This window comes from Alosa alosa, chromosome 7, assembly GCF_017589495.1.
Source record: "Alosa alosa isolate M-15738 ecotype Scorff River chromosome 7, AALO_Geno_1.1, whole genome shotgun sequence".
NCBI classification, from domain to species: Eukaryota; Metazoa; Chordata; class Actinopteri; order Clupeiformes; family Clupeidae; genus Alosa; species Alosa alosa.
In genome coordinates this window covers 21,284,984-21,296,861 of record NC_063195.1, presented here as the reverse complement: position 1 = coordinate 21,296,861, position 11,878 = coordinate 21,284,984, and the positions used below count along the sequence as shown (strand labels likewise).

Below are 11,878 nucleotides of genomic sequence, written 5' to 3'. Positions count from 1 at the left end.
GGGAGGCGGGGTTGGGGGCGGTTGGTTGGTTGTCACCGGAATGCAGAGCTAGAGTTCAATAGGGTGACAGCCGCAGGAAAGAAGCTTCCTCTGAAGCTGCTGGTTCGGTTGCGGAGAGGCCTGTAACGCCTCCCCGAGGGGAGTGGGTTGAACAGTCTATGGTTGAGGTGGGAACAGTCTTTGATGATGCTGCGTGCCTTACGCAAGCATCGCTTGCCCTGGATGGCCTCGATGGAGGGGAGTGAGGAACCGGTGATGCATTGGACAGTTTTCACCACCATCTGCAATGCTTTTTGGTTGTAGGCAGAGCAGTTGCAACACCAAGGCAAGGTACATTAGGCAAGGTGGCTTACTTTAAATGGAACCCATCCTGATTGGCCAAGTCCAGCTAGATTCAATCCTGATTGGCCAAGTCTGGCCCAGATTCGATGCTGATTGGCAAATGGGCAAGGCACAAAATAAATTGTGAAAAGGAATTTCGAGGGGGGAAATCTGAGTTTGCTGAGCTACATTTACTGTAACTAGCCCATCTTAAATATGTGTCTGATATCTTAAAGTAATTGGTGACCATCTTGGATTGTGAAAACCATGACAGCTTGTAGGCTATTCTCAAGTTACATATTTTAATTCTGTAAATTCATCATCGTGTGATTTGTGACAGAGATCATCCATATCATACAAAAAATGCAACTTAATTGCAATTACAACTTTCATGCTAATCATGAGTGGCATCTTGAATTTGTAAGCAAATGCAGTAGTGTATTTAATATGAATGAGCATATATGTTTTAACCTTTGTTGTGCCACACATCCACACAAACATGCATGTTTCCCCCCATATTCACACATACGCCTGTATCTCTGTGTCCTCTCATCTCCTGAGAATGGGAGACTCTGTCCCGACACGCAGTGCCCTCACCCCACACAACAAAATTCTTGTCATCTGACTGGCTGACGACCAAGAGAGAAAGAGAGAAAACAAGAAGGTGGGAATAGAAGAGGAGAGAGAGAGAGAGAGAGATTGTAAAAACCAAAGAGGGAAGGTAAAGACACTTGACTTGTTGAAGGTTCTGTTGTGCATTTCTACACGGGTAAGTGTTACATGCCTTTGTATGAGTGTGTGTGAGAGAGAGAGATAATGTATTGGTGTCTGTGTGATGTGAGTGATCGAGCCAGTGTGTGCTTGAGTGGGTGTATGTGTATGAGATTGTAGTCCAAGTGCACCACACACACACACACACACACACACACACACAAACACACACACACACACACATGCCTCTCCCATGGCAGAGAGTACAACAATAACTGCCTGACTCTGTGTATCTGTACCTGTCTGCACACGGTTATAATATTCAGGAGTGTTATGTCGTATGATTGCTGTTGTGATAATGCCGGTAGGTGCCGTTTGTGTGTGTGTGTCTGGATATGTGTGCGTACATGTGATTCAGCATCTAACCCGTTCATTTCTAATGCCATGAAGGCAGAGATATTTTTGTGGGTAAAGTTCAAGTGTAACGTTCCTGCAAACACCTCTTTAAACCTCACTAACCAAGGAGCGAAAAATAACTATTTGTGATGATATGCAGACTGTACTGTACATTGGTGAGTACAACAATATTGAGTAACACACCAAATGACACCATATAGCCATGATCACATTTTTCTCTTTTTGCTCAAGTTGTCATCTTGAGACTTCTTTACAATATGATCCACAACCCCTGAGGTTGCACTGGTGGGTCGCTGTACACTGAAGAGGCTGGGGTGTATCAAGCCGCCACAAGTTCCACGAGCCAAAAAAAAACATGCTACAGGCAGGTACACAAGGTGAGACTGAAGTTCCTGTGCGGTGGGAGGAGTTTAAGAGGCTCTTAAACTTGGCTGTAGGCTCGGGGCAAGACATTGTGTAATAAGTGGAATTCTGTAGACAGCAGTGACGGCTCCCACACATAGCTGCGTTCCGTCAACGCATTCCGGTGGGTGTTCCCGACGATCTACCATCTACCAATCCGTAGATTGGCTTGATTGGCCGGTGCCGTCTGTCGGTGCAGCAACAGCTGAACTCCTCAACGCGAGCAGCGGGAGAAACGCGACGCGACGGACCCACAATTCAGTTCGGCAACGGATCACGTGAGCCCATTTAAAGTGAATGGAATGCGTCTCCAGCAACGCGATGCACGCAGCTGTGTGTGGGAGCCGTGATTCTCAGAGGGAGCACGCAGAGGAAGGGGGGGGGTGATACAGGAAACGTGTGAGGACTCGTCAAGTGTTGGGCACAGGGAGATACTTCAGAACAGTGTTAGAGCTTAGATTGGACCTAAAAAATCCAGCCCGACCCTACCCGAGCCTGTACTCAATTTGAGGACCATAAAAAAATAATTCATGAAGTTGCATAAATGCTTTAATTCGTTCTTAATCAGAAGACATTGGCTGTGAGTTGTCAGTCTCCTTTGGCACGTTGCACGGCACGTTTGCTCTGGAGTAGAGAGATTAACGTACCGAAGATCACAGAACCCACTCGAAGGCAGATGACAAAAGTGTGTAGGGCAAAACGTCTTCATTTTAAACTTCATCATGCCTGTGACAGTGTAACAGGTGTGATTATTAGAAATTCCGGAGGAAAAATCACAAAATATCGGGTCTACCCCAACCAGAAAGCCCTGGATGACACGGGGGGTCCAGCAGCTGCTAAAGGAGAGGAACACCGCCTGGAGGTCCGGCAACAAAGACCTCTCAGCACAGCCCGAGCCAACCTGAAGAGGGGCATCAGAGAGGCCAAGGCAGACTACACGAGGAGGATAGAGGACCACCTAAGCAGTAACAACAGCAGGCTGGTGTGGCAGGGAGTTCAGCATCTGACCAACTACAGGACCAACCTCGGAGCTGCTGAAGGTGACCCCGCACAGGCAGAGGAGCTGAACATCTTCTTTGCCCGCTTCGAGGTCACAGCACCGGAGACGGCACCACTACACCACAGCCACAGCAGCGCAAACCTCACAATTGAAGAGCGCGAGGCGCATGCTGCAGGCCGTCAAGCCGAGGAAGGCGGCTGGTCCTGATGGCGTCCCGGGACGCGTGCTGAAGGACTGTGGAGATCAGCTGGCTGGAATCTTCACAAAGATCTTCAACCAGTCCCTGGCACAGTCCACAATCCTCAACTATAGTCCCCCTGCCCAAGAAACCTCACATCTCTAGCCTCAACGATTACAGACCAGTGGCACTCACCCCAGTGGTGATGAAGTGCTTTGAGAAACTGGTCCGTAGTCACACACAGCCCCGCCCCGCAGCCATGACGATCACCAGTTTGCCTACAGAGCGAAGCGATCCACACCATAGCCATAGCACTCCATACTGCACTATCTGTAATCACACCTGGAGCAGCAGGGGGGCTATGTGCGGATGCTCTTTGTGGATTAAAGCTCTGCATTCAACACCATCCTCCCTCACAAGCTAGTGGTCAAACTGGGGGACCTGTTCCACACACCACCTGCATGTGGATCAATTGCTTCCTCTCTGACCGCAGACAGAGGGTCAGAATGGGCCACTATGGAGTTACATTTGTGCCTCTTTTATGAGTGAGCAGTAGAACAATTTGAGCGCAGAAAAATGTTTTGAGCAAGAACATAAATTATATTTTGAAGAAAAATCACAAAATCACAAAAAAGCAAGTAGTTGAGCAAACAGGAATCTATTCTGTGCTCCACAGATGTCTGCATGTTTGCTAAGATCAATATGTATGTGCAACAACAGCCCCCTTTCATTCAGTTTCACGCTAGGCGCTCACATAAACTATTCCTCCGCTCGCTCTGGAGATCTCTCTCACCCCCGCTCAACTTCACCTGTCCGCTCGCTCTCAAACTGTAGAAAGCGTTACATTTGTGCCACAATTGTCAACCAATCAGAAAATTCAGGGGATATAAGTCCAATTCTCATTGGCTGCTGAAGTCCAGGGCGGGGACAATGAGCTAGCTGAAAAGCATACACTGTAAAGACCAGGAACAAGTGGATATATGCCAACCCTGTCTGTCCCACTATATAACTTAATTAAACTGAACTAAAATGGATCTTTGATAGTATCAACTAATCATCCATGCATAGCCTCAGGTAGATTCAGGTGCTGGTAGGTAGCAGGAACATCAGATACAGTATAAGCTAGCAAATAAGTAAATCTCTGCACACTGTTGACTTACTGGTGTTCATTTTCCTCTGCACTTCCTCGTCATTCCAGTGCTTCCCCTGCATCCGTCAACATGTCTGTTATCGATGGAGTAGAAATGGACCCACAGATCTGATTGGTCTTCACAGCTGTGAAAAAAGTAAGCACTTCATGATGAACCTTTCATCACAGACATGTTTCTCCTCTTAGAGTGAGCCACTCACATGCCTTTATGCTTTCTGTCTTTCATTATCTCTCTCTCTCTCTCTCTCTCTCTCTCTCTCTCTCTCTCCATGGATTGATTGATTGATTGATTAGGATGGATTTCCCTCAAGATGGTGAGGATGCTGTTGGTGGAAATCAGACAGGCAGAGCAGCATGTGCTGTGTCCAGCCACGTGTCCCTCAAGAATGAGGAACCCGTCACTCATGGACATCAGAGGGTCAGCAAAGGACAAGTGCTATGTAGTGCAGGGTGAGTTTAACACACACACACACACACACACACACACACACACAAGGTTCAGCAAAGACCACATAAACACACACTGAATAGTTACAGACAAAACTAGATGTACCGCATAGCGGTACAAAATATGACCGCCGCTCAGTCCTGTACATCCGTTCCGCGAAAATAAATCACACTTCAATTTGTCTCCATATTTTACTCCATCCCCCACTCTTGAAACTTTTGTGTATGCTTGTTTGGCATGCCTGAGTGTGTGAGTGCGGCTGCACAGAAAGTAGCCTACTGGTGCTGAAAAGGTGAATAGATTGTAGAATAGCCAAAGAAGATGTAGCATTGTTATAAAACCTTTAAAATCTCTAAACAATCACAAGTAGGGCAGTTCATCACAGTTCATCCATTGCAACTGGATTGATGAAAGGTCACTTACACCTGTAGGCTACATTGTATTTGGGAAAAGCAAAAGGTATCAGCATAATGTTATTTATTTTTATTTTTTTTATGTATTTATAAACAAAAACATCTCTGTCAGTTCCATGTCGTTTTCAACAGCTATCAAAAACAAAGGATTTTTTGTGAATGTTTCTTCTTCTACATAAGATTTTAGTCATCTTTAGTTCATGTAATACTTTATTGTCAATGCACAAATTAAGTAACAGTAGTCTGAAACGTTATTGTTAATGCACAAATTAAGTAACAGTAGTCTGAAACGAAATGCTGTTTTACATCTAACCAGTGGTGCAAATAACTGACATGTCCAAATGGGCCTTGATGAAATGCGTCGCTAGACTGTTCATACACATTTTAACGGGCCAAAGTTGAAGAGCTTTAGTCCGTGCAAATATAGGCTGATTCATGTTCCCTTGCATTGTGTAACTGAGGTCCATGGCTAGTCTGGCTTTCATCAGACCAAGCTCAATCTTTTAAGAAATCAAAAAATAAATAGCGGGCAGATCAGGCTGGGTTCACCCAGCCTAGTCCATAGGCACCCGATATTGTTTAATTTTCGATTGAGATATACACGCTCTGGCTATTCTAAATGCAAAATGCATCAGGGAGTTATGACAAAACGGTAACTAACAAACTAGATCCTAATAGAAAGCTGTTAGCTTCCCTAAGCTACAGGTAGGATTAGGCTATAAGGTAGGCCTATTTACAACATAAATTGTCAATAGGCTATGCTGGCGACACAAATAAAATCTCATTTGGAAACCAATGGCTTACGCCTTGCAGTATCAAGCGGACTTAAACTGCCATATCGTGGCGAAAAGTTGTAATAACATTCACGCAGCTCCATGAGTCAAGGAAAGCGCGAATGAAGTAGACCTAACCACTTCTAAATGGGACCCACTACACAGTAGCTTAAGGTGTGTTGCTAAAGCAGCCATAATGAAATGAAGGTGTCATTGTTTGGATACTTCACACACACGTGCTTTTTTTAATTTCACAGACTACAACTACCAAGCTGGAATCAAAGCACATCGATTCCCCCTCTTACGCACTTAAAAACAAAATAAACAGGCGTCTCAGTCTCAGGCATGTATAGGCAAAACTGTATCAGACCAGTGTAACGTTGGTAAATCTTCCATTGCACAGAATGATTTTGTAGCGCGTGCAATAAATGACAGTCAAAGATACAAACAGTGCTGCTATCAATTTGCTTGGTATAACGCATTTATAGTTTTCTACAAATGCAATCAATCAAATGGGCCTCCATCACTCAACCAACGCTTAACGGTAACATTACCTAGGTCCTTATTGATATTACAAGATTAGCATTACCTGCAGTAAAACCAAGCATGTCCGATAAACATCCTCAGATTTATTTCGGCTTCAAGAAGAAATGGGAATTACACTTCATGTGAACATCGTCCTATCCTTATTAGATGTTAAGCTCTGCGGTAAATTACAGTCCTTGTAGGAAGCGTCCATTGTTTTTCCAACCCACTTTTAACTTCCAACAAAATTATGTCTCACTGCAACGTCGTCATCTAGTGGACAAGCGACTACTTATCGCCAATACTGAAAATGCAGCCATGATGATGATGATGAATATTTATTTTGGCTTTCTTTTAATCCTACTGAATTTGTAATTATGTATCGGCCGTTCTAATACCGATAGTATGTGGGTGCCTGTGTGTGTGCATGTGTATATGTGTGCACCGCCATCTACAGGCCAATGAGTGTACAGTCACTAAATGTACACATAACCTAATTTTTTTAGACCCCCCCATGGATGAAATTCTACGAAACTGGGCATACCCCCAGAGAATGCCAGGTCAAGTAATTCAGGTAGTTATTTAGGAAAAGGGGGGTTGGGGGGGTTGTGGTGTTGGTCCCCGGGGACGAAATGAAATTTTTCCGTAAAAGTCTAGTGGGGCTACATACCCACCAAATTTCCTGTACCCCGGTGGTTCGGTGTCCCGGGTATCAATGACCAAAAATTCAGAAAGTAGATGACGGGAAAAAATCTTGAATTGTGTGCATGTGTGCGTGTACAAGTTCATGTTTATGTGTGTGGGTGTGTGTGTGTGTGTGTGTGTGTATGTGCGTGCTTGTGTGTTTGCCTGTGTATCTGTGCATGTGCATGCATGCGTACATTTGTCTACTGTGTGAGTATGTGTCATACGTATGATTACTGTAAATGTATGTGTGTGCGTGTGTATCTGTTTATGCACATGTGTGCACATGGAATGGGTTAACATGACCCCTGGAGGCAAACATCTGGAAAAAATTGGTCATCCTAGGCCCTACAGTTCTCAAGATATTCACAGAGAACTGTGTCTGCCCTACCCTCCTTTCGGGGGGTCCAGTCCAGCGGGGGGGGGGCTACAGATCAAAACGAAAAAATGGCGGTTCCATGCTATCCATGTGGGGGTACATGCCCACCAAGTTTTGTGTACCCGGTCTTTCAGTGCCCCGGGAATCCTTGTTGGTGTACGTCACTAAATGTACACGTAAATTATTTTATTGTAAGGCCCCCCATGAACGGAATTCCACAAAACTTGGCATGCATACAGAGGGTGTCATAATGATCCTACACTTCCAATTTCGTGCAGTTTTGACTATGTTAGGTCACAGATACCTTCAATTGCAACACCTAATTTTTACTTTTTTGTGTTTAACTAGGTGGCGCTATACATGAAATGAGTGGTTATGGAATGGGTTGACATGGCCCCTTGAGATCAACATACAAAAAAAAAAATGGTCCTCCTAAACCCTACGATTTTCGAGATATTCACAGAAAACTGTGTCTGCCCTACCCTCCTCCATGGGGGTCCAGTCCAGCTTTCCGGTGGGGGGGGCTACAGATCAAACGAAAAAACGATGGTTCCATGCTATCCATGTGGGGTTACATGCCCACCAAGTTTTGTGTACCCCGGTCTTTCAGTGTCCCGGGAATCATTGACGGAAATTTGGGCATGGTCCAGTCCAGTATTTGGGCATGCGAAAAAAAAAAAAAAAAAAAAAAAAAATCTGACTAAACCTATATGGCTTCGCTGCGCGGCGGTCATAATAATGTTAAACAACGTTTTATAATGAATTTTCCACAAATATGCCACACAAATGCACATCACATAGTACTGATGAAGTACATCTCTAATCCTAAACATGATTTAATTTACAGGATGGATGACCTAAAGCAACCAGCTGGGCTAGATGACCAAACAAACAAGATGATGCCTAGTAAGATGACATAGTTTTGTAAACTGGAAAAGTATTTGAAGTTGAATTATTGTAAACATTGTTTAAAATATTATTAGAAATACAGAAATGTATGCTATAAATCCATTAAGACCCAAATAATTAGCTATTCGGGACTTTTCTAAATTCAGGGTCTGGGAAAAAGCACATATCCACCTGGTCTTGACTTCAGTGTTGTACACAAGATAACTGACTGATGTGTATTTGTGCAATAGGCAGAGGGTGCAACACACTTCAACCTTCATTAATCCGCCAATGTATGCGAGAAACATTGGATGACCTGTCTGATGTCGACCTCAAAAGGTTCAAGTGGATTTGTAGGGACAACTATAAAATCCCATGGGGTAAGCTGGAGAAAGCTGACAGGGATGACATGGTGGAACAAATGGTACAAAAGTACTGTGAAGACTCAGATGACGTCATGCTGAAGATCTTAAGGATCATGAAAAACAACCAGCTGGTCACAGACTTGGAGAGGAAACTAGGCAAAGGTAAATATGAAATATGAATTAAAATGGACACATTAGCTTGATAAATAAATATTGTGCTTTTGTAGTGATTTCTTTGCTTCTCTCTTCCTCTGTCAGTGAATGCAAGACCTCAAAATAAAGGTAACGTATGTTCAGACAGTATGCTACACTACACACATTAAGATAAAATCCTCCCATCCATTCATTTTCTTCTTTTTACATTTCCACTCCAACAGAGAAAAAATCTTCATTCAAGCATCGCCTTCAGTCCATCTTAATAGATAAGTATTTCCTTGTACGTCAAGAGCTGGGAGACGAACAACTACAGGACATCTACACTGACCTTTGCATTGTAGAAGGACGCTCTGGAGGGGTCAACAGTGCACATGAAGTGTCAACAATTCACTTGAAACAAATTGAGACCAGAACATTATCTGGGACCATGAACTCAGTCAAGTTGTCAAACATATTCACTGACCACAACTATGCTGGTAAACCCGTCACAAAGGTCTTGACTTTGGGAATAGCCGGAGTAGGGAAAAGTTTTGCTGTGCAAAAGTTTGTCTTGGACTGGGCAGAAGACAGAGAGAACAAATATATAGAGCTTGTTTTTGTTCTTCAATTTCGAGAGCTGAACCTGTACAAAAAGGACTACAGTCTATTTGACCTTCTCCTTAAATTATACCCAGAACTTGAAGAGTTGAACGAAGCCATGGAATTGAAAAAGACAGTTCTTTTTGTGTTGGATGGTTTGGATGAAAGCAGAATCCAGCTGGACTTCAATGACAAGGACAACAATGTCTGTGACCCAAAAGAAAAAGCATCAGTTGCCATGTTAACAACAAGTCTAATTACTGGTACACTGGTGCCTTCTGCACTTATCTGGGTAACAACTAGACCAGCAGCAGCCAATAAGGACCTGTGTGACCTTTTCCACTTGGTGACAGAGATCCAAGGCTTCAATGAAGGCCACAGAGAGGAGTATTTTAGGAAGGTCCTTCCAGAGAAAGCCGAACAAATTATAGCCCGCATAAAATCAAAAAGAAGCCTCTACATTATGTGTCACATCCCAGTGTTCTGTCGGATCACAGCAGTGGTGCTTGGAGCGAAGGGAAAAGAGCAAAGAGCCTCTCACCAGGAAATGCCCAAAACATTGACTGAAATGTACGCACAATTCAGTGTCTTTCAGATCACCAGAATGAAGAAATACCAAGAGGAGAAGATGAGCCCAGAGGAAAAAGGGCAGCTTCTTGTTAAGCTTGGGAAACTGGCATTCAAACATCTGGAGAAGGGCACCCTGATATTCTATGAGAAGGATCTGAAAAAGTGTGAGATTGATGTAAATATAGGAACATTGCAGGCTGGACTTTGTACAAAGATCTTCAAAGAAGAAAGTGCTATAAGTGGAGAGAGCATATTCAGCTTTGTGCACCTGAGTGTACAGGAATTCCTGGCAGCTCTTTACTTGCTCCACAGACATGCAATTGATAAGAAGAATCTCTTTATCAAGACTCCTTGGGAGAAGATTAGATGGTTGGTCATTAACTCAAGGTTTGACCTGTACAAGATGTCTTTGAAGAGGGCCTTACTAAGTGAAAATGGTCAATTAGATCTTTGTGTGCGCTTCCTTCTTGGACTGGCTCCAATGTTGGAGCCTGAAGTCCAGTTCCCCCTGAATGATGTTCTGCCACGTTTAGGTGCCAGACAACTGAGCATCAAGAAGATGGTTGAATACATCAAGAAAAAGATCAGTGAAAACATCCCACCAGAACGGATCATCAACCTCTTCCACTGTCTGAATGAACTTGGAGATGATTCACTGGTTGAGGAAATCAACAGGTAATCAACAAGATCAACTTAAACTTTAGAGCTACATTGTGTATTTCTTGGGTTAATTCTTGGGGGAAATTCTCCTGTGTATAGCGGTGAGATGGTATATTGCAACAGACTCCAGACACCCCTCCCCCCCCACACACACACACACACACATACACACACACAGACACACTCCAAGCATGATTTAATACAGACTCCAGACGCCCCTCCATACATATACAGGCAACTCTCCCGGCCATAGATAAGTTAGATACTGCACTGTCCGTCGAGTTCTGCATATTAGGTGGCATGCGTAAACGTGGCCGCCATCTTGCTGGAGGCAACCAGAAACACCTGTTTGTCTATTGGTGCCCCCACCAAAATGGCGGCGCTATTAACGGACGTTCTGGAGCCCAGTGCGGTATCTAGCTTTCTAATATCTATGCTCCCGCCTGTATTAGAAATGGCAGTTTCTACACTTACGATAATACTACGATTTGTTGGCAGAAGTAATTACACATGAATGAGCACACATTTTTGAAGGTAAGAATTAACGCAAGAATCAACGCAAGAAATTACACAATTTTTTACCGTTACATAACATTTCTAAAATCTTTTTGCCGGTACATAACCTTATAAAGACACTTCTGCCATTGTCTGAGCGGCCCTTTATAGGTGATAGCAACTTCCTGTGTTCGGGTAGGAACACTACCTGACATTGGTATTGATATTGGCCCTTAATTTCACAATCTGTGCATCCCTATTCTTTACTGTTGACATAGCTTATTATCAATTTACAAAAGTTAGTGGCGGAATAGGAAGTAACTCTAGGAATCCCTGACCAATGGTTTTAAAGTTTAAAGACAAAGTCTATCCCCATTACAATACTACAATGGTAAACATTTCCCAATGGAGAGTGCCCAGACCCTCTTCACAAAATGAATGGTCTGGTGATGGCACACTAGATTATAAAACTTGTGATGTTTTTAACCAGTCCTCCCAATCCAATGCATAGAGCATTACACAACAGTCCAGTGAAATCAATGCTACATCAATGCTACATTTAAAATTGTGTCCAAATGATTACCAACTTCAAAATAGAGAAGAAAAATGAAAATCATGCAAAGAGCTAGAGATGCATAATCCAATGCATAGATCATTACACAACAGCCGGTAGTATGCAAGCAGTGCATCCAGTAGTTACCACTTTCACATGAGGAGGTTCATGCTTACAGAGGTAATTGTGTGACCAGGGTAGGATTACTGTA

At 43.5% G+C, this 11,878-nt stretch overlaps 1 protein-coding gene across 2 annotated transcripts in view; it reads left to right on the top strand.

Moving 5' to 3' along the window:
- Positions 1-888: 888 nt before the first annotated feature.
- Positions 889-11,878, top strand: part of LOC125297893 (NACHT, LRR and PYD domains-containing protein 12-like) — a 37,875-nt gene continuing 26,885 nt past the window's right edge. For both annotated transcript variants that reach the window (XM_048248447.1, XM_048248448.1), the window contains exons 1-8: positions 889-1,090; positions 1,681-1,826; positions 4,228-4,315; positions 4,474-4,629; positions 8,249-8,307; positions 8,541-8,816; positions 8,913-8,936; positions 9,032-10,634. In XM_048248447.1, the coding sequence (XP_048104404.1) occupies positions 4,475-4,629; positions 8,249-8,307; positions 8,541-8,816; positions 8,913-8,936; positions 9,032-10,634 (2,117 nt within the window). In that variant the 5' untranslated portion in view covers positions 889-1,090; positions 1,681-1,826; positions 4,228-4,315; position 4,474. The remainder of the gene's footprint in view (positions 1,091-1,680; positions 1,827-4,227; positions 4,316-4,473; positions 4,630-8,248; positions 8,308-8,540; positions 8,817-8,912; positions 8,937-9,031; positions 10,635-11,878) is intronic.